The sequence below is a fragment of the Carassius gibelio genome, chromosome B6, assembly GCF_023724105.1.
Source record: "Carassius gibelio isolate Cgi1373 ecotype wild population from Czech Republic chromosome B6, carGib1.2-hapl.c, whole genome shotgun sequence".
Classification (NCBI taxonomy): Eukaryota; Metazoa; Chordata; class Actinopteri; order Cypriniformes; family Cyprinidae; genus Carassius; species Carassius gibelio.
The window spans coordinates 9,603,429-9,626,470 of record NC_068401.1 but is presented as its reverse complement, the minus strand read 5'-3'; the positions used below and the strand labels follow the sequence as shown (position 1 = coordinate 9,626,470).

General features: G+C 37.5%; 2 protein-coding genes and 1 long non-coding RNA gene across 4 annotated transcripts; 2 read left to right on the top strand and 1 right to left on the bottom strand.

Moving 5' to 3' along the window:
• Positions 1-162: 162 nt before the first annotated feature.
• LOC127960187 (uncharacterized) lies at positions 163-4,591 on the top strand. Its single transcript, XR_008154342.1, has 2 exons — positions 163-345; positions 1,041-4,591. It is a non-coding gene; the product is annotated as an uncharacterized LOC127960187 (long non-coding RNA).
• A 1,732-nt stretch (positions 4,592-6,323) lies between these two features.
• On the top strand, positions 6,324-14,471 carry tac3b (tachykinin precursor 3b). Of its 2 annotated transcripts, XM_052558971.1 has the most exons (7): positions 6,324-10,282; positions 10,368-10,480; positions 13,211-13,301; positions 13,519-13,551; positions 13,643-13,696; positions 13,997-14,057; positions 14,211-14,471. In XM_052558971.1, the coding sequence occupies exons 2-7, from the start codon at positions 10,382-10,384 to the stop codon at positions 14,227-14,229; spliced, it is 357 nt and encodes a 118-aa protein (XP_052414931.1). In that variant the 5' UTR covers positions 6,324-10,282; positions 10,368-10,381; the 3' UTR covers positions 14,230-14,471. The 2 variants fall into 2 exon arrangements, with proteins under 2 accessions (XP_052414931.1, XP_052414932.1); XM_052558972.1 differs by having other exon boundaries at positions 6,324-10,480.
• Positions 14,472-14,623: 152 nt separating this feature from the next.
• Positions 14,624-22,160, bottom strand: c1galt1lb (core 1 synthase, glycoprotein-N-acetylgalactosamine 3-beta-galactosyltransferase 1, like b). Its single transcript, XM_052558970.1, has 4 exons — positions 21,702-22,160; positions 20,759-21,016; positions 19,015-19,679; positions 14,624-17,883 (listed from the first exon to the last, which is right to left on the bottom strand). Exons 2-4 carry the CDS (start codon positions 20,976-20,978, stop codon positions 17,620-17,622), a joined length of 1,149 nt encoding a protein of 382 aa, XP_052414930.1. The 5' UTR covers positions 20,979-21,016; positions 21,702-22,160; the 3' UTR covers positions 14,624-17,619.
• Between the last annotated feature and the right edge of the window lie 882 nt (positions 22,161-23,042).

Genomic DNA, 23,042 nt, shown 5'->3' with positions numbered 1-23,042 from the left:
CCGTCGCGTTCGTTTATTGGCGCAGACGGGCACAATGACCACCCCAATTGGTAGAATCACCCGTCAATCAAACTCATCACAACAGAGGGGTGTTGATAGAACAGCCGTAGAAACGAAACTCATGAGCTCTCTTCTCGTGTTCCAAGAAATGACGAAGTGAAAGTCATGTTATGGAGGGGTGGACCTACCGCCGAAATTTAAAAGGCCATACGGTCTCTTCACGAAAACATTATAAGATCAACATGTGAGAATACGTTAATAATACTTTTCTTTATTTTACTCTATGCATATATAAAACACGATTATACATTTATATAAAACAAGGAGTTCAAAACTGAAATGCAGGTAGAAACATTTCTATTTTACTTTACTTGTAACTGCTATACTCTAATCACATATATAAAGTTATAAAGTTTGGTTTTATGCAGTCTATTCTGTTTGTCTTGTAATCTAGTAGTGTTCTGGTGTGATGGCCTATAACAGTTAAATATTACCCATGCTTAACGTGAGTCTCCGCAAAGTCTCCGCTGACGCTTGAGAACTGATGTAAATATTGAGTAGCTACGTTATAATAAGTGGCTACTGTTATAAAGTACATTTTGAAGTCTCTAACTAAATTAAAATAGGATTTTAGGATTTAAAATATATGATCAAACTCAGGAATTATTTACATAATGACAAGCAAATTAATCGTGATGCATAAAAAGGATGTTTTCTGAAACAATAATGACACATTATATCGTATTATAATAGTATAATATATATAAAATAAAATAAATCCATATTTCTATAACCTAACAGTATGGAATGTTGAAGGGGGGGGGGGTGCTCATGTTTAGGCTGCTATTATTTCCCACCAAAAAATAATGTCACTTCCTGCTGATGTCATTAAATACCTTTTGGATATTAAGGTATTTATGACTGAACAAATTTATTGTGACTGGACATATAGCAATAGAGCATTCTAAACATCATTTACTACAGGTGTAAAAATCCTTGAGGCCCTGGAGCAATGCAGCTGTTGTTCTTTAATCTCATAGGTTTCTCCTTGGTCTTTTACTGGACATTGAGAGTTCCATCCTCCCAGCTGTTCTGGTTCACTACCAGGTCATCTTCCTCTTTCATGCTGTTCAGCAGATATTTAATCCCTGCCTTCACACTTGTTTTTAAACCAGCCCCCAACGCATAACCGGCAACCCCTGCGGTTCCCCCTGTTGCGGCCATGAGGGCGTCTGTGCCCAGATCCACAGTACTGAAGATGGCTCTCTCTTTTGCAGTGTCATAGCAGCTGACCGAAGCATAGTAAACAGCTGTTCCCAGATTATACAGTGTGGAGACTGCTGGAATCCACTCCACTACTGTATACACTCGCTCCTCTTTTTCATTTACACAGTGATGTTGAGGGATCCCGTTTCTGCGCCAACGGACAGACCCCACCTTGCAATTCTGGATCCAGCTCTCAAAGTTAGATGAAGGCACCACGCGGCTTCCAGGCCTCAAGATAACAAGGAAATATCCAGAATCGACATCCTGTGTCACACCTGCACATTGGAATCCCAAGCTTCCACAAGCCTGCTGTGCTTCTTCAAGACACAATGGCTTGCTCTGTTCAGTGGTCTGCCCGAGGAACCGAGTGCCTTTCACTCTCACCCATCCATTGCAATTCCCACTAGGCCCAACTTTACCCTTATCATCTTTCTCACCCACCTCAGCTAGCTGATGAATGTTAAATATTACAGCCTGTAGGTGGCGTTGAGACCCAGAGTTTTGCATAGAAGGAGAGGAAGGGGTTTGGAATACTCTTTGATGGACCATGTGTGTTGAATCTCTCTCTTTACCTCTCTTGATCAGCTCCAGAATGTCCTGTAGAAATCCATGTGTGTCCTTTTGCCCCAACACCGCATAGAGTTGCATTACTAGTGCTTGGGCTTCAAACAAACATCCTGCTGACACCAGCACTGGCACCATTGCCAACCCTAATAGCTCCTGAGAGAAACCCTTTCCAATCCAGCCTCCATTAGAGAGTTCTGCACAGCTTACATTGCTTTGAAGATCCAGCTGACCTTGTAGAGAGGCTGATAGGTTTGAGACCAACTGATGGGCAGCGGCAAGATCATCTTCTACAACTTGTGATTCTGCTTGCTCTGTTTGAGGCATTGAAGTGACAGAAGGCCTCGGGTTGCTTTGAGGGTGGGGAGCTCTGCCAAATACTACATCAGACAGTAAGAGGTGGGTGAGAAGTAACCATCTGAGGTTTGAGTTCCTTTTAGTCATTTTGACCTGTGGAGACCTGCAACATCAAGCAAATCATGGTTTCTGTGTTGAATGTTTTGAAGCAATTGTCCACCAAATGATCATTTACTCATCTCTGTGTATTTATGTATTTTTTTTCTGTGCAACACAAAAGAAGACATTTTGAAGAATGTTGGTAACCAAACAGTTTTGGGTCCCAATTACTTGTATTTTTGTCCTTACAATGGAAATCAGTGGCACCTGAAACCGTTTGGATACCAACATTCTTTAACATACATTTTGTGTTCCCTGGAAGAAAGTAAGTCACACAGGTTTAGAACAACATGAGGGTGAGTAAATGATGTTTCATTTTCATTTTTGTGTAGACTTTTACATTTGTGCATGCAGTGTCCATGAAGCTGTTTATGTATATACTGTATCCGCACAAATATCTGCAGCTGTATCTACACCACAGGGGTGAGAAAATGAGATATGTGTATTTGTGTTTTTTAAAGTGGAAATGGACAAAAAGACGGAAGGAAGATGGGAAAGAAAAGGGATGAGCACTTTTTTTTGTAAGACTCCTCAATCTAAAAGACTCCTATAGACACTTCTTCTCTAAACATACACCATATATTTAACATATAATTCAAGTTATCGAAACAGAATAAGTGAAACGTCAACTTTGCTTCTCATTTATTCGTTTTTTTAGAATTTTATTTCCATATTTAAATGGAGAAAGTGTATGCAGTTTTTGACTTGGATTCTACTGTATTGCATTTTTAAATATATTTGCAAATGTATAATCCAATTCTGATTTACTGTATGAATGTTATTAAATAGTTTCAAATTAAATATGGATTAAATAAAACAAAAACAAAACTTTCATCATAAGGTTCTATAATGTAATTTTAAATACTTTTCTCAAGCATGCAGTCTGTCAGTTTTTTTAAAATCTAAATTACAGAGGAAATTATATCTCCACTCATTTGCATGTTACACTTGCTTTGATTGATGATTGATTATCAGATTAATATGAGAATAATAAGGCTCTTACCTTCTAACAATCCCGATAGTACCTCTCTGTTAGAATCCAGCCTTCACAAAAACATATACGTCTCCCTCTCTCTGGTTTTGCCCCCTTCTCTCTCACTGGCCCCATTGCCCAGTGATGAATGTGACATCACGTGGAGAGGATCAATGTGTTCTATGGGCGTTTTGTTTATTTACCCTCACGTCCCCTCTCCTCCTCTCATTTTTCCTCTGCTTTCTCTCTTGAAGACCATGGAGGGGTGCAGGGGCTTTGTGTTTGACCCAGATAAATCGCAGAATACTCGTTTCATGCCTGGGAAGACTGTGTGAGAGTGTGCATGTGTGAGAGAGAGCAGGATTGTGCACCCGTGCATACATTTTTAATGAAGTGATTATAAAAAGATGGAGGACTTCATGTTTTGCTTACAGGCCATTTCCCTCACACAAAGATCCACTTGGTTCAGTCAAGTTAAACATTATTCTTTTGCTCAGACCACATATTTGGATCAATATACAACATCCAACATCTGCTCAGAGATCACAGACAGATATATTGCGTAATCTAAATCCAATTTTAAATAATTCTGGTGACTAAAGTCTGGTGGTCTGATTATTGCAATGATTAGTCAATCATACTTAAAAAAAGAAATAAAGTATACATAAGTTTTCTGTTGGCTGTTTAATTCATGTTAATATTTGAATCATAATTATTTCTTAGTTCATTTATATAAATATCTACTTTATAAAGTAGCTAAACCATTTATTTATTTATACCAGGCTTAAATAAGATAAATAAACAAATAAATAAATGCTGTGTGTGTGTGTGTGTGTGTGTGTGTGTGTGGCCATGTTTTTGTGGCATATCAGGACACAACTCTGTATAATGACCTGGGTATGACACAGATATTACAAGGAGAGGGTGACTTATGAGGACATAACCCATGTCCCCATTTTTCAAAACGCCTATAAATCATACAGAACGAGTTTTTTTTGTTTTTTGGTTTTTTTTTTGAAAGTAACAATGCACAAAGTTTCCTGTGAGGGTTAGGGTTAGGTGTAGGGTTGGTGTAGGGCCGTAGAATATACAGTTTGTACAGTATAAAAACTATTACGCATATGGGGTGTCCCCACTTTTCACAAAAAAACCCCTGTGTGTGTGTGTGTGTGTGTGTGTGTGTCATTGGACTTTGGACCCTGCTATATTATCTTGCCAACAGAGGGCATCATTTCACATATAATCATTTCTCCATCATTTCCAACTTAATGAGACCTTTGATTGTAATAGCATGCAAATACACTGTAAAATAAAAACAGGTGAACAGTAAAACTGTCTTTGTTTATTTGCAACAACATTGTTGATGTTTTTAACTCAGTAATCATTGCAATAAGCAGACTTACCATGAGTCACCAGATTTAAAGGGTCACGAAACCCCATTCCAGGTGCGTCACTAGATGCACTCTCCATTTTTGAGGGGGCAGGAGTGAGGGTGAGTGGGGGTATGGTGCTTGACATGTGATTCACAGCAGTCACGATGGCACTATATAACTGATATAAACATATGTTTTATTTTTATTCGATTTATGCCCTCTGATTGGCCGTTGCATTCATTAGCTCAACAGAGTAATGTGTGACTGGTTAATATGCGCAGCATGGCTGTGCCAGCCAACAAATTTAAATTTAGCAGATGGATCTATGCAGCACTGAAAGTTTTAACCACACTGGTGTGATTGTATCAAATATAAAAATATTAATCAGCTTTTATTTGTTTGTCTTTTTGAAGCCTCATTCAAATGGCTCAAAAAATTTGATGGGGCACATGTTTGAATGTGGATGACGCCTTTTAGCAGAGGTGTTTGTGTTGCACATCATAGAAGATGTTAGCTTCCGATAATTTTAACTGTCAGATAAATCTGGTTAATTTCAAGCTTTTTTGAGCTATTTTCATCTTCTGGGTTTAAAATCTACATCTTGTTGACGTCGCAATTTGTGACGTGGCAAAGGACTGTTAAATTATTAATGAGACTGCGTGTTCTTATCTTATGAGAAGATGCTTCGCTTAATTATTCACAACAGCATGCTTTGATTTGCTATGACAGACAGTTCAGATTGAGACCGTGCATTATGCATATTAAGCAAGAGAAACGTTCATGGATTGAAAGAGTTTTTGCTTTGTAAGAAGAGTTCGGTACAAAGTTGATTAATTCACTACCAATTTTCTAGCTCCTTGACACAATCTGTCAAAAGGCGTATATATTAACCCCGCAGAATAAGCCTTAAAAGTTATCAGAGATGAGGAGATATTTTCGATGCAGAGTGCAAATGGCTGTCCATTTAACTCGATGGGAGCGAAATGAAACTGTCTGAACCCAAAGCTGTGTTGTCTGTCTCCCCCCTTCCCTCTCAACTCCTCACGCACACTTTTTAAGCGTTCTTTAAAACTGGTGAGAATTAAAGTGCTGAAACAGGGTTTCATGGCCCTTTAAAGCTCATTTAGATTATGCAAATGGCTTAGCCAGAGAAACATTTCCTATAGATGACTTTGCAGATTGACGTCAGCAGAGGGAAACTAACAAATCATTTGGGTGGGGAGGTGGAATGTACCACAAATATTTTTGTGCCAAGAACTAACATTTGGGCAAAGAACTGCCTTGATTCTTCAGGGCGTAGATTTCTCATTGTGCTGGAAAAATTCTTCAGGGACTTTGGTCTATCATGACCAGATAATATGACGCAGTTGTTGCAGATTTGTTGGCTGCACATCCATGCAAATCTCCCATTCCACCATTCCAAAAATGTTCTACTGGACTGAGATCTGGTGGAGTGTAGTGAGCTTATTGTCTTGTTCAAGAAACCAGTTTGAGATGATTTGAGCAATGAGACATGGCACATCGTCCTTCTGAAAGTATCCATCACAAGATAGGAACACTGTGGTCATAAAAGGATATGGACATGATCAGCAACAATCAATGGTGGCTCCAGACAATTTTGATGGGGGGGGGGGGGGGCAATGGGGGGTCCTGGTCATTTCAAGGGGGGTCTCATGAAAACCAACAAAAAATACAGTTGACATGGCTAATAACTGCATATTACTGCTTCTAAACAACAATAACAAAACAGCATATCAACTAACTTACTTTTGTTTTGATTAATCAAATGCAGTTTGCAAACAATATGCTCAAACTTTAAAGGGTTAGTTCACCCAAAAATGAAAATTGTGTCATTAATAACTCACCCTCATGTCGTTCCAAACCCGTAAGACCTCCGTTCATCTTCAGAACACAGTTTAAAATATTTTAGATTTAGTCCGAGAGCTTTCTGTCCCTCCATTGAAAATGTATGTACGGTATACTGTCCATGTCCAGAAAGGTAAGAAAAACATCATCAAAGTAGTCCATGTGACGTCAGAGGGTCAGTTAGAATTTGTATAGAATTTTGGTCCAAAAATAGCAAAAACTATGACTTTTTTTATTCAGCATTGTCTTCTTTTCCGGGTCTGTTGTGAGAGTGTTCAAACACAACAGTTGATATCCAGTTCACAAACGAATCACTCGATGTAACCGGATCTTCTTGAACCAGTTCACCAAATCGAACTGAATCGTTTGAAACGGTTCGCGTCTCCAATACGCATTAATCCACAAATGACTTAAGCTGTTAACTTTTTTAATGTGGCTGACACTCCCCCTGAGTTCAAACAAACCAATATCCTGGAGTAATTCATTTACTCAAACAGTACACTGACTGAACTTATGTGAAGAGAGAACTGAAGATGAACACCGAGCCAAGCCAGGTAACGAATCAATCTTTTATTCGTGTCTCAAGTCAAGAAGAAACGGTTCTCGGTTCAGTGTATGAATAAATGTCTAAAAAAATAATAATTAAAGGGAAGGCTGTGGCAAGTAAACGATGCTCAGTTGGTACTGAGTGGCTCAAAGTTTTCCAAGAACATATCCCCCACACCATTACATCACCATCACCAGCCTGAACCACTGATACAAGACAGGAATGATGGGTGCTTATATGTTGTTTATGCCATATTCTGAACCTGCCATCTAAATGAAATTTAGACTCATCAGACCAGACAACCTTTTTCCAATCTCCTATTGTCCAGTTTAAGTGAGCTAGTGTTAATTCTAGCCATTCCCCCCTTCTTCTTAGCTGATAGGACTGGCACTTTGTGGTCTTCTGCTGCTTTAGCCCAGTTGCTTCAAGGTTCAATGTGTTGTGCATTCAGGGATGCTATTATGAAATACTGAGCCTAGCTCACAGTTGTCTGATTACGTGGGGTCTAATAAATTTCGCTAATGACTCCAGCGTCAATTCCATCATTTCTCACTTAAGTGAGGAACACAGAAACGGGTGGGAGGAGTGAGGTACAAGCAGAAATATGCAGAAGTGCGATTCTCATTTTCACATGTCAACTTATTGGCCTAAACACAAAGGGATTTTTACACTTGAGTCACATGTGTGATCACACACAGTGCCATATATCCAGGATTAATAAACCCTTAAGGGGGAACTCAGCATATTATCAATTAGGGGGGCTTTGCTTTTTGAGTGTATTCATGTGTGAGAACATAAGTCAAATATCTCCCAGTTTACTGTCAATGACATCTGTCATTATAGAAGCCACAGAGTAGTAAAATGTGTTAGATAGGACTCGGTGCAATCTTATTTAGTCATAATTGAATATAATTGGATGGTTATAATTGGATTTCACAAAATTACCCAGAGTAGCCTCAGGATGGGGCATGCATAGGGTAATGCATTATTACTAAACCAGTGAGCAAATCTCTCTCACATACATTCATAGTCACACACATAATCTTGCATAATTATACTGTGTCAGAGGTAGGGAGAACTTTTTTATTTTATTTTATTTACTAGTTTTTTTGTTTTGAATTGACCCCTAAATAAGTCCAGCCTTAAAAGCAACAATATATGGCAGTGATAAATTCCTTGGTTTAATTTATGCTGAAAACTGAAAGATTCAAGTTATCTCTCACTGCTGCTCATTGTCATGTCATATGTATGTGTGATGGAAAGTGATACATCTTCTTTGCAAAGTTTTCAGTAACCGAGGTCACTTTGGGTTATGCTTTCTATGAGGATATGAAGTCTGATAAATGCTCTGTACTTACAATGATCTCTGACCATGAGACAGACAATCAACATTTCTTTTTAAAACATGGACAGAGGAAGCATTCAACCACTATTTTCTTCTTGATCAAAAGACTCAAAGCTGTTTGGGTGAGACCGTGGGTTGAAAGGGTAAGTGTACTATTATATGGCACATTTGGACATAGTAAATAATATAAGAAAGAAGGATGATGGTGATGACGATAGTGAAGGTTTTTTTTCAGCTGGCAGAACAAAGTCTGTAAATTCGCTGAACTTCTTTGCATTCAGTCTTTCATTGTAATCTATATTATTTGGTGAAAGAATGAGACCAGAAATACAGTAAAAATTCAAGGAAATTAGGCTATAAGAAAGAAAATGAGAGCGATACTGTGTGAGTTTATTTGCGTAAGCAAAAGTTGGTAGGTGTCACTCACCATTGAGAAGCAGTGACTGGACTTGTGAGTGTGGGTGTACTTCCGAACTGTTCTAATGTTTCATGTCCGCTTCAGCAAACACAAGCAACACTTTCTTACAAATGCAGGAAACAAATCAGGCTTCAGAGACAAGACTATCGTAAATAATCACTTGTTTTGATGGCATGGAAATGTTCAGAACTGAAGGAATCATTTGTTCTCAATGCAAACAACTGGACTTAATCACTTCAAAGCCCTGTTTTCCAGCTCCACATCCCTTCTATACAGCAAATCCTGCTTCATGAGGAATGTAGTGCGTCGGTGTATCATTAAGAGCTTTCCGCCTTGCTGAGGAATCAAAAGAGAGAAATAAGAATAATTTGAAAAAACTAATTACAGTATTGGCTTCTCTATGCAAATTAATTTAGTAGAATTACATACCCTAAAACATAGAGGCCAATAAAATTGAATGTTAAAAGGCAATAAATGACACTAGCGAAAGAAATAAAGATAATTCATCTAGGGGGCAAGTTGTCACACCAGCAAGAAACTCTCATTGCTGTTGCCATGGTGAGTATTTTAACTAATTCCCCCCAAACAAACTCACTACTGAACTGTTTGGAATGGAGGCGTCTGATGGCAAATGTCAATCTTGATTTCATCTCTGTCTTTATATAGGAAAAGATATATGGAAATCATCACACGGAAACAGACTAAAGAGGTCAACAGGTCAAATGTATTTTTCTTACAAAATGTATATACTTTAAAGAACATTTCTTCCAGTTTCAGAGAATTTTAAATCTAAGCCTTGCTTTAAAGCCATAAACATTCATCAATCAGGCTCCTACAGATCTTAATCAAGGCAGCACCTTTTCTATAACTCACAGACAGCTTTGTCCTATCAAGGACATATCTGTAATGAGATGGAGCAAATGGAATGAGCAGTATAGATGACTCATAATCCCACTGAATAATAAGCCTTGAACCCTGTCAAACACGTGTCTTTCTGAATCAGAAATCTTCTAAAACTCACACACTCCCTATTACCCAGAACACAATGCAAATAACCTTGTCCATCTGCCAACTTACGATTCTGCATATAATAAACTGCAAAGCCTATACTCTTCGAATTTTCTCATTAATCACTGCTTCACAAATCTTACAGAAATAATAAGCCACGGTCAAACATAGACTGGACTGAATTTTGCGTGCAACTCAAGACTAAGACGAGCTGTGAGTAGTAGTAGTATAATTGACCGCACAAATACGTCAAGGCTCTATGTGTTAATGACTTTGCGTCACTAGAATATGTTAGCATCATTATTTGGTTCGTATTTGGAGAGCCAGCTTGCCCGGGGTTGAGTGAGCGGAGCGCGCGAACGCCACAAATAAAGGAACGCGCGCACCTGCGAGCATTTACAACTCTGGAAAGACACAACTGAACAGCATCCTCCTGAACCCCCGCTCATCTCAGTGTATCTAAGAGGTATTATTACTTCTTTGATCAAATTATTCTAGCTTTATATGACAGAAGTGTTTGGTTTGGATTGTCTAAATAAAGTTTGGCGCAGGTGTGGATCTGAGGATGTCCTGCGGTTGGTTGCTCGTGCTGTTCTCTCATGTGCTGCTGATGCTCGCGTGTCCTCGACCCTCGCGCTGTGCGCTCGACTATCCGTTATTCACGGTAAGTTCACATTAAACGACACTTTAAAAACTAATTTGTTTGACGGGCTTGCTCTATGAGATTAAAAGGTGCGCTATGTGCCTAAGAATCGAATAGGGGCTAGTTGTCACACTAAATAACAGTTAGCATATAGACTACTTAAAAGTTGCATTCTAAACATTACCTCCTCCGGTTAAAAAAAAAAATAAAAAAAATAATAATAATAATAATAATTTATATAGATTTTTTTTTATCAAAAGTATATTCTTAAAAATATAACTAACTGTAATTATTTATAGGCTAACTACGTTAATACAAATGAACCTTTCCAGAGTAGCATAATGTACGCAACGTCATTTTTTTTATTTCACCTTAACCTGTACAAATGTGAATGTTAACTATGCTACTCTATCTATCTATCTATCTATCTATCTATCTATCTATCTATCTATCTATCTATCTATCTATCTATCTATCTATCGTCTGTCTGTCATCTCAACTATTTACATATTGCCTACTATGAATATATATAAATACCTTCCACAATATGTATTTTGATTGTGGGGTCACTTGTTTACTCAACAGATTTTGCAAAAATCTAAATTTTAGTTTGGAGGACAAAATAGAGAATATTTATGTAGGCTAATATATATGTTTATTATTATTATTATTATTATTATTATTATTTAATTTAATTTAATAGCCTATTCAGTTAGGCTATACAGTATTGTTCAAAATAATAGCAGTACAATGTGACTAACCAGAATAATCAAGGTTTTTAGTATATTTTTTATTGCTACGTGGCAAACAAGTTACCAGTAGGTTCAGTAGATTCTCAGAAAACAAACAAGACCCAGCATTCATGATATGCACGCTCTTAAAGCTGTGCAATTGGGCAATTAGTTGAAAGGGGTGTGTTCAAAAAAATAGCAGTGTCTACCTTTGACTGTACAAACTCAAAACTATTTTGTACAAACATTTTTTTTTTTCTGGGATTTAGAAATCCTGTGAATCACTAAACTAATATTTAGTTGTATGACCACAGTTTTTTAAAACTGCTTGACATCTGTGTGGCATGGAGTCAACCAACTTGTGGCACCTCTCAGCTGTTATTCCACTCCATGATTCACTAACAACATTACACAATTCATTCACATTTCTTGGTTTTGCTTCAGAAACAGCATTTTTGATATCACCCCACAAGTTCTCTATTGGATTAAGGTCTGGAGATTGGGCTGGCCACTCCATAACATTAATTTTGTTGGTTTGGAACCAAGACTTTGCCCGTTTACTAGTGTGTTTTGGGTCATTGTCTTGTTGAAACAACCATTTCAAGGGCATGTCCTCTTCAGCATAGGGCAACATGACCTCTTCAAGTATTTTAACATATGCAAACTGATCCATGATCCCTGGTATGCGATAAATAGGCCCAACACCATAGTAGGAGAAACATGCCCATATCATGATGCTTGCACCTCCATGCTTCACTGTCTTCACTGTGTACTGTGGCTTGAATTCAGAGTTTGGGGGTCATCTCACAAACTGCCTGTGGCCCTTGGACCCAAAAAGAACAATTTTACTCTCATCAGTCCACAAAATGTTCCTCCATTTCTCTTTAGGCCAGTTGATGTGTTCTTTGGCAAATTGTAACCTCTTCTGCACATGCCTTTTTTTTAACAGAGGGACTTTGCGGGGGATTCTTGAAAATAGATTAGCTTCACACAGACGTCTTCTAACTGTCACAGTACTTACAGGTAACTCCAGACTGTCTTTGATCATCCTGGAGGTGATCATTGGCTGAGCCTTTGCCATTCTGGTTATTCTTCTATCCATTTTGATGGTTGTCTTCCGTTTTCTTCCACGTCTCTCTGGTTTTGCTCTCCATTTTAAGGAATTGGAGATCATTTTAGCTGAACAGCCTATCATTTTTTGAACCTCTTTATAGGTTTTCCCCTCTCGAATCAACTTTTTAATCAAAGTACGCTGTTCTTCTGAACAATGTCTTGAACGACCCATTTTCCTCAGCTTTCAAATGCATGTTCAACAAGTGTTGGCTTCATCCTTAAATAGGGGCCACCTGATTCACACCTGTTTCTTCACAAAATTGATGACCTCAGTGATTGAATGCCACACTGCTATTTTTTTGAACACACCCCTTTCAACTAATTCAACTAATTGCCCAATTGCACAGCCTTAAGAGCGTGCATATCATGAATGCTGGGTCTCATTTGTTTTCTGAGAATCTACTGAACCTACTGGTAACTTGTTTGCCACGTAGCAATAAAAAAATATACGAAAAACCTTGATTATTCTGGTTAGTCACATTGTACTGCTATTATTTTGAACAATACTGTATATATTGGGAATATGACCCTTTAAAATTTGAACTGATATGGAGAGAATATATGGAGATGGCTAGAATAAATTATAATGGCACCATTAAAACCTTAATGACTCTATCAATGTGATATCTGACTGTTAAAAAATGGGCTCATACAGAGGTTCAGTCACGAGTGTCCACACTGGCAAACTACACACATACAGGTTCTTACACACACACACACACACACACACACACACACGCAAAATGACCGCTTCTTGGATTATTTTATTGTATGGTAAAATCCATTTTTCAAAGCAGTTCCCTGATCTTTGTTTCTTTTCAGTTGTTTTTATAACTTCAATGATCATCACAGTCTGGAGTCATTCACATGGGTTTGACTTTCATTTGCGATTGTGTTTTCTGTACAGGACGACAGCGACCAGTCGGAGCGCTATGAGAAACGATACAATGATATTGATTATGACAGTTTTATTGGCCTGATGGGCAGGAGGAGCGCAGGTGAGACCCAGGCAAACTAAATCATTTCAATGATGAAATTTGCTTTTAACAGTATTAAAAATGCTAAATATTGGGACATCATTTTCTTACCTTCATGTTGTTGTTTCACAGAAAAGGTTTAAAACAACTTGAGGATGAGTAAATGACAAAACTAGAACTATTCCTTCAAGGTCAATAGTATTTTACGTTTGATTTATCATTCATTTTTATTTCACAGGAACAAATCGTGACACCAATCCACCATTTAGACGTAAGTTCCAGTTTTCTTCATTAACATACACCTATTATTAATTAAAGTAACATCAGAGCTTGATGAGATTTTACTCTTTGGTCTTTTGCAGCTAATATGAATGACATCTTTGTTGGATTGTTAGGACGGAGAAACACCGTGTCTGGTAAGTCTGTGAAAGGACATGTAAAAGGTGGTCAATATTTGTCAATCTAAAGAGTGAATAGGAAATAAGAAAGTGCAATAATTTGAGGTTAATTTATTATTTATTGTCTATATTTATGTCCCCACGCCCAAGCAAACCTATATACCACGCTCCCAGGGTTTGAAATATGCACAGTGCAGAATGAGTGACAGACAACACTGAAGCGAATACACTGACCTCTAGTGGCCACTATATAGAATTGTAGTAAGAGAACATTTGAAAAATACCAAGCCTTAAATTATTATTATTTATTTCTACCAGATATTCCTGTTCGGAGAGGACAGAGAAGAGGCAACATTTTCTTAAAGGACAGAATGCAGAGGTGAGAACATGTAAGTTTAGCTTGAATTTAAATGGACGGTCGCTTTAAAGTCAGAGTTGATGAATTGCTGATGATCAACAGAAGTTATTTTTTTGTGAGAGGTTTCTACATAATTGTATTGATTTTATTGCATTGTTATTGTTTTTCATGAAGGTTTTGCTGTGGTGTATGAAGCCTGACTTCTTCAGTCCAGAACTCATCCACCGTGCAATTTTGCCATTCTGAAGAAAAATTGTCCGTCTTTGTACGATAACCAAGATGTACGAGTTTCAGTTTATTGTCAGTGTGTTCATTGTAGTATATTTTGTCTCTTTTTATGTAAGATAACATTTACATTAACGCCATTAAGATTTCTAAGTACAAAATGCACCAGACTCAAATCAAAGGTGTGTTGATAGATTTACTTAGTAATTCAGGAACGACAACAATCCTGGGATGAAAAGACAGATGTAGGAAGACTGAAAAATATATAAGGTAAACATTGTAAATTTTCTTGATTAATTTTACATATGCTGTAAAAATACTATTTTATTTATTTATTCATAGAACAGACCACATAAAAATAGTTTAATGTAAAACAAGTCTTTATTTAATATGCTGGTTATTCTTCCTCATTGAATTATTCTTGTCACACATTTGCCTCACACACTCTTTTATAAATAAAAGATTGCTGTGGAAGTACTGTGCAGGATTCCCCTTTGTACATAAAAGACCCTACCGACAAAAGAGAATAAGAAAGGAACACATATACCTTTGGATTAAAGACAAGGGCATGAAACGCATGAATTCAGGAATGCAGAAATGCAGGGCTGGTTTTAATGTTCGCACAGAGTGGTTCTGCTTCATTTATGACAAGCTGGCTTCCCTTTTCATTACATAATCCACTACACATCTCCCAGAGTGCAGATGCAAATTTCTATGGGCCTTCTTAGTCAACACAATTTGCAAAAAACTTTGCTCAATCAATGCAACGTCTCCAAAGAAAACTCTAGTCATCTTAAGATTTGCATTTCTTTCTCTCTGTTCAAGAGCTGAAATATGCAAACTTATGTCAACTTACAAAAGTAAACTCTGCAAAGGGAATGTTTACAAAGGAATTTTAGCCAGCACTTTTCTAAGGAAGATCATTTGCATACTAGGAACATATGAGCATGTTCAAAAATTTAGCTGACAACAGCTAACTTCTCTTTGAAATCATGGAAATTTACCCCACAAAAAAATAACTATTAGATCATACCTAAAGTGGATGGTGCACACTCAAGAGTGCTTTTCCTCTTTGAATCAACAGACTAGTACAAAACTGCAAAAACTTCCATTTACTCTGGCACTTTCACAGAGATTTCCCAAGCATACCGGTAATTCACACCATTTATTCCTGAATACTCACTGAAAAGCAATCGTGTTAGTCAAAACCATAGTCATTCCATTAACAATTTCAAGATTTATGCAGAATTTGATTAGGAACTAAAACGAAGATAATTTTACCAATAACATATAACCTGTTTGCATTAACTTCAAAAATCATTCAGTTCTATGACAAAAGCAAGTGACTTTGTGCTTGGAGTGGTCAAAGGACAAAAGTGGTTGGTATTCAAATACACTCATTTCCAGTTCAAATAAGTTTATTCATTCAAATAAACTTTATTTGAATCCCTTCATAATTGTGGTGTCATACACGCAGTCAAAATATCTGCAAGTGCATGGACAGAGTTTGAGCACTGCTGCATTTGATTTAACCCACAGCTTTATCTCTAATCCTATACTGGAATAAAAACATTTGAATGATACACATTTAGTGTGCATTATGTTAAAAAGGTCCTTTCAGAAAACTTACCAACTCCAGCACATTTAAAGGGAAAATTCTGTTATTTACTCCGCCTCATGTTTTACAACACGCATGCTGAAGGATGCATTGTTTATATAATAGGGTGCAATCATGAAAAACAGAATAAATATAACTTTGTTTCTCAAAAGAGATATAGTCCGTTTTTGAATGACATGAGGGTGAGTAAATGATAACAGTTTTTATTTTTGAGTGCACTATCCCTTTAAGTACAGCAAATACACACAAATAATTGAGTAATTGAGACATTAAGCAGAACCACAAGAAACTGAATCAATTTCACCACCCTGGACAAGCGGCTACGTCAGCTTCAAAGTCAACACATCTAATGTCACTCACAGACTGCTGTAGGAGTTTCAACACTAGCGAAACCTGACATTCAATCCCAGATAAGCAAAAGCCTCCACAGTCACACTCCAAACAATTTAAAAAAAAAAGCTTTATGTGGTCAGGTGCAATAACTCACAAGCTGCTTTGCTTCACTGCGTATTACACTACACCATTCATCTAGAAAACCACAATTCCCATTAGCATGGTGAAAAAACTGCGTATACTTACACCGTCTTATCTACCTTGCTAGCTTTACTTCTTTCCCAGGCACTCTTGAACTACTGGGCCAGCCAACAGGATCTTACTAATCCGCAACTTTCCTACAGGAGTAGTTTACCCAAAAATGAAAAAGTTGTCATCGTTTGCTCATCCTCATGTTTTCCAAACCTGTATGAACATCTTTCTTCTGCTGAACACAAAGTAAGATATTTTGAAGAACAAAACAATTGCCGGTAGTTAATGAACTCGACAGTATTTTTTTCCATACTACTGTATATAAGTATATGGCTACCAGAAACTGTTTGGTTACTTACATTCTTCGCAATATCTTCTCAAACAAGCTCATACAGGTTTTGGAGCAACTTTTGCGAAAAGCAAATGATGACAATTTTCCTTTTTGGGTGAACTATCCCTTTACCATTTAGAGAAAGGTAATATGCTGTTTTGGTGTCAGTTAAAGGACTACATCCTGGTTAATTTGTTCTTTGTAATCTTAGTCAAAGTAAATTGTGCAGCTTTGGCAAAGCTATTATAGACGGTGTTGAGAAAACACAACTGGAGCTTGAATGTTTGCAGAATTTGTTTGCAAGCTATAAAATCTATAAGCTGCTTTGTTTAAATATTGCCTAATCTCAATACAAATGTGGCCCAGGGACATATGGAAATTATTGATTTTTCTGGATCAGAGCAGAGGCACTAATTGAAGGGAATGAGCAAATGAAAGTAAAATCAGGTTCCCCTTTTTCTTATGGCATTGCTGTTAAATCATACATGGCGGTGTGTTTATGACATATTTTTATATAAAGAAATAAAATATGAAATTAAGTATAAACTAATACTTGCTTCTGGCCCCAAAATATTACCCAATGTTATTATCTTATTAAGGCAACGTCCTACACTCATACCCCAAGAACCACATACTCGCTCTACAAGTCTAAACCTTCATGTCATACAGTTCCACACTGTCATATTTAAACATTCACATACAATTGCATTATTGAGAGGACCACACTCCCAACTGTACCAGCTCATTAAATCACACAGACATGTCATGCACACGTTTCTGTGGCACAATATAGAAGGTATTTTAAGACATTATCCAAAAAAAATAAAGCCATCCCAAAAACAGTTCTTTTGGAAGAAGATATTAAATGTAACTTGTAAAAATTCCTACGCAGAAATCTGCTGTAACTTTTCATTATGTTCGTGGGATTTCTTTTCTCCTTCTGCCCCCAGCTTTTCCTCTATGTCTCCGATTTCCACTTTGTCTGGGGCTGGAGCATTTAAATCTTTTATGACACTGGGCTCAGGGGGCTGATAGCGGTATTTGTAGCCAAAGGCACGCAAGTGGTAAGTGTAGTATTCCAGCAGGTACATGTGTGACGGATCCACATAGTGGAAAGAAACCGCCAGATCTGAGCAACATTGTGGGCCCTGAGAAAAACAGAGAGAAACAATATATTACTATATGAATAAATTATATTATTATATATAACCTGTAACTGCGTACTTGCCATGTTGTTCCAAAACCCTTGCTTGCTTGTCATTTTAATAACTGATAGCTAAAATACTGATAGCTCTTTTTTAGGCAGTTCCAATAAAAGAAAAAACATAAAAATACATGTTTGAATCAAAACAAGTATTAATACTGCAAGTAATGACAGATTTTTCTCTACTTTATAAAACTCTTAACTTTAAGCTAGTCTTTTCTTGTTTTTAAGTCAAGTCAAGTAACCTTTATTTATATAGTGCTTTAAAAAAAAGATTGTGTCAAAGCAAATGAACAACATTAATTAGGAAAACAGTGTGTCAATAATGTAAAATTAAATTAAAGGCAGTTAAATTGACAGAAGTGCTTAAAGTAATAAGTGCCAGCACAAATGCACTCGGGTAGACTTTGACCTGTGCCAAAACAAACCTGAGCTCATGCGGGCCTGTAGTGACACAGGGATTAGTGGCTTTTTACTAGACAAGCACATGGTAAATATCCTTGTGCGTCATTTATTTAAATAGTACGTATGTAAAGGGTGAGATTCGCACCCTCAGGGTGCCCTAAATGCAGACATAAAAAAGACTCTAGTCTAAATTTTTCACCTTTAATACGACTCTCTTCAAGGTCTACACCGGTAGCATATTAACTAAAAAGTTACTGAATTGAAGTAAAGTTATAATGCCACAAAAGTAGCAACACATTTTCTTCTGTATTGTGACACAAATACAAGTTTTACAGATTATCAAAAAGGGGAAAAAAAAAAAAAGTAGGACGGGCACTCAGTTGTTGATTGGATGGAAGCAGATCTGAATGCAAACGATCAGTCGACTGCAAATAAAGTCTCTCATGTGTCACCAGAGAGAACCCTGTCCTTTCACTAAAAAAATCAATTCATGGTTATCTGATAAAAAAAAAAAAAAAAACTAATACGCTGTTCTCATTGCATGATACTCTATACAAAACAATACAAATATTGATAAAGGAGACTACTGGAGCAAATGATACCATCTAAGTAGGCATCTTACTAGTTTTCAGAATAGATATAAGGCAATCTTCACTGAATTCGAACTCACCTGCACAATGGGGTAATAACAGTAGTTCCAATACCAGAAGGTCTTAGGAAATGTACCAGTGAGATGGGACTCTGGAACGAAAGGGTGGAATGTCTCTCTTTCTAAAGTGTCTCTGGAGTCTCCTGCCACAACGCCTATTTTCTCCATACACTGACCCAGAGCTAGGTCCTCCACTGAGCTAGTGTGAGTGCACACTTTGGTGCGGAAGCCCTCCACAAACCTCCTCAGAGCCTCTTTGCTAAGCACGTAACCAGCGCCGCCACTCATGTAGCCCTGTTTTACATACGGCTTAAACCGCCGGCCAAAATACACCGGGTCCTCTGGAGAGTGGCTGGCCAGAATCCAGCGCAGGTTGTCGACGACCACGTAAGTGTCGTCATCCGCTTTGAGGAACCAGTCTGCCTCGTCCCCGTGCTTTTCCATGACGTAGTGGAAAGCACGAATGGTTTTCCAGTACAGCTGATCCCGACCTTCCTTGGTGTTTAGGCCAACCGTAGGAAAATCAGGGTCATCCACAGAGCTTATGAAGACCACAATGTTGCAGTGGCGACTCCACGTGGCTTTCACGTGCCGAGCTTTCTTCTCAAGGTTATTAGGGCCGGTCATGACCCAACACAAAATACGTACTTTCTTATAGAGAGCGTCAGCTAGGGTGCCATCCTCACCTACAAGAGACAGAATGATTACTCAGACAAATACTCAAAACAAACCAAAATCACATGCCACTAAGTAGATAAGAATATTTTGAATGTGATAAACAATTAAGAAATCATTTTCTATGAAGTATGGAATACCATTATCTGTTTACATTTTTATATCAAATATTTATTCATAAAATTTAGAGCCAGCATCTGAGTCCACAGTTTATTACAATTGGGATGGTTTACTGATAACCAACTTGGTGATAAAACCTTTCTGTAAACTTTAACAAGGACAACACAAGATGTGAGCCCAAAATTAAAAGCAAAGTCCATCTCTCCAGGGAGTATACACAGTCAGACGCAAACATGCCCATAAAGAGTTCCTCACACACAGAAGGCTTGGAACAGGTTAACTGTTTGTTCAATTGTTAAATCAGGGTGTGATATTATATCCACAAGTCATATCAATGAAAGGGTGTAAAAGCTGAAGCACTGTATATACATCATCTGACTTGTCTAACACACCCCTTTTGGGAATGCCTTTTTTTTTCTATTAATTAAAAGATTCACAAAACACTTTGTGGATCATAAGACCTGACAAACAACAATTTCAAAAACATTTAATATGACTGTTTGTAAAAGGCTATTTAGGGGATAAGTTCCATATTATAGTTTCCAACAAATCCATGGAAAACAAGTTTTACAGGAGAAATAACAGAGCACAAGGAATGTATTTTAATTTAAAAAAAAAAGTTATTCCAGCCCCATATACACAATTACCTTATAGTAAATATGCTTAAGAACAAAAAACAATTCAGATTCTGCTCTCATTTACTCACCTTCTGTTGTACCAAACCTGTATGACTTGATTTGCTACTATTCACTTGCATTTCATGTTTTGTGATTCTGCCCATTATCTTCTTTCAGGTTTCACATATGACAGTAATAAAGGTTTAGATCATATCTAGGCGATTGATCGATTTAATTTACACTGTGGCAATTTATACATTATACAATTTATACTACAGTTTCACTTGTAGTGCTCATACTATGAATATATCGTGTTTGCTTATAATAATGATTCGTTTCCTCGTTGTTTTTACCTGTATGGTGAGGATGATTAAGGTTGAAGAGAGCCGACCTTTCCTTCTTCCAGTTCTTGTTTTCTTCTTCAATCATCTCCATCAGGCTTTCCTTGTGGACCTCGGGACCAACAGACCCCACGTTCCGCGTGAACCCAACCTGACGCAGGAGCACGTACAGGGTGCACGTGCCCACCACAAAGCCCACGTAGAACGCGAAGCGCGCGCCGAGAGCTTTCATCACGAGCTCTGTGTGTAGAGACTCTCACCTCAGAGTGTCTATTTAGAAGACAGAAACACAAAAACACTAACTACAGCCAACAGAGGACGGCGCAGTGTTCACTAAACCTGTCATTAGGCTAAGTTCACGATTCAGATCTCATTAATCTAAAATAAACCCGATGTTATGCGTGTACAGTCTGCGTGACAGCAGCTCCGTGGTCTAGGACTGATTGTGACAGCATTGCGATAGAGAGCAGCATGCGTCGTCATACCAGGATACAATTAATGACAGCTAAACGTCTACACTGAAAAATTATGCTGGATTAAATCGTTTACATTGTAAAATTAGTTTAGACAACACTATCAGGCGTTGTGCAATTGGCACTCATCAAATCTGTCTTTAGTAACGTTAGTCCTGAATTTTGAGACGTAATATAAAAAAAATGACAATTGTTTATTGGCACATTAGTAGTGAACTAAAGGGGCCTAATTGTATTAATAACTAACCCCTAAAATGTTTAGACGAAATACACCCTATAAAGTGACATAATCAACTGTTGTCTTTGTTACTACTGAAGAACATACAACTTTTGAAGGACTAATGAATTGTAATCAATAAACACTTTTTTGTCTATTTCTGATCACAAAAAAAGTTTCAAAACAAACAGCTTTGTCGTGATTACAGCAGAAGTACCAGAGCAAATATTTTAGCCTTTTTTGTGTAACAAAGTGACAATCTTACCAGACAGTTTATTTCCACCATAACAGAAGTGTGAAAAACTGCAGGATTCGGCGCCGAGGCCACTTCAGTCCAACTCAGAGAGCTAGCATAACAGTATAGCTGTTGAATCCAATAAATCTGACAGCTTAATCATGTACATCGGCTACAAATTCATACCCTGGCTATTTTCTGACCCATAAAAATTTGTCTTGGGGATAATATAATGCTTTACTTCAAGCTAACTAGCAATGTGCTTCCTATCTCTTCCTGTTAACTGAATGTTGTACACCGAGAGGGGGCGGTTCAGTTCGGTATTATAATAATTAGCCGACATTTTTCAGAGCTACTCCCTGTCAAACTTTGTTTCGTGGATAGTGACACACACCCATATCAGTAAGTTGTGTCGCTATTATTTCAAGAAAAAAAAATTACAAAAGGAAACCTTTTCGACTACAGTGTGAAATGTTCGCGTCATGGTCACAACTATTACAAGCCATACGGAAGCGCACTTGATTGGATGGATCGACTGTCAATCTTAGGCCAAACGATGACGTCATTTAGACGACGGGATATGATTGGACCACATGTATCCAACCGTGGAACATATTCCTGCAAGGGATGGCAGGGAGCCAAAAAAATCACGTCGGGAAAAGTTTGATCGACACATCTACTAAGCTTAGCCTAGCCGGTTGTGATGAAGGGTCGAGACCGTTCAAGCCGTGTCGTGTCTGCTTTCTCAAATGCTTATGAGCACAACCCTATTTATTTTCTTCCAAATCAAGCATTATTAACTGATGTATGACTGATGTATCCAAATAATAAATGTTATATGAGTTATAACATATTTATGCTTTGTATAATAATCCTAATCATATATTGATATTCAAATACTATGATTAATTTATGTTTATCATTTACTTTGTTTGAATTATGTTTTGTGATATTTTGAGTATTATCCAAAATAATGTGTATGCACATTTTATGTTTGAAAGTTACATCTTCTACTGGTATTCTGTTAGATATTGGACATCTTTCTACAACTGCCTGAGCAATGTTTCTCAGAATCAGTCATTAATGGTACTAGATGTTCTCTTCTAGAATCTGCTTTTGTAATATGTAAAACATGATATTTAAAAGTGCTTATTTTGAAACGTTTGTGTGGAAACGATGTCTAACCACATCCATTTGACTGGTCACGATGACCTAGCCTAACCTGTCCTGTAGTTGATACAACAACATATGACAAGTCTATTTGAACTGGGAGGAAGTACGTTTCCTGCATATTGCTTGTACCTCTTTACTCTTTATTACTACTTCTCCCTTCTTCTTTTCTTATTTTCTTGCAATCTGCAGATATCGTTA

Coding starts and splice junctions, on each gene's coding strand:
- tac3b (XM_052558971.1), top strand. CDS start 10,382: ATGTCCTGCGGTTGGTTGCTCGTGCTGTTCTCTCATGTGCTGCTGATG. Junction 10,481..13,210: donor TCGACTATCCGTTATTCACG/GTAAGTTCACAT, acceptor TTTTCTGTACAG/GACGACAGCGACCAGTCGGA. Junction 13,697..13,996: donor ACGGAGAAACACCGTGTCTG/GTAAGTCTGTGA, acceptor TATTTCTACCAG/ATATTCCTGTTCGGAGAGGA.
- c1galt1lb (XM_052558970.1), bottom strand. CDS start 20,978: ATGAAAGCTCTCGGCGCGCGCTTCGCGTTCTACGTGGGCTTTGTGGTG. Junction 19,680..20,758: donor TAATCATCCTCACCATACAG/GTAAAAACAACG, acceptor TGTCTCTTGTAG/GTGAGGATGGCACCCTAGCT. Junction 17,884..19,014: donor GTTATTACCCCATTGTGCAG/GTGAGTTCGAAT, acceptor TGTTTTTCTCAG/GGCCCACAATGTTGCTCAGA.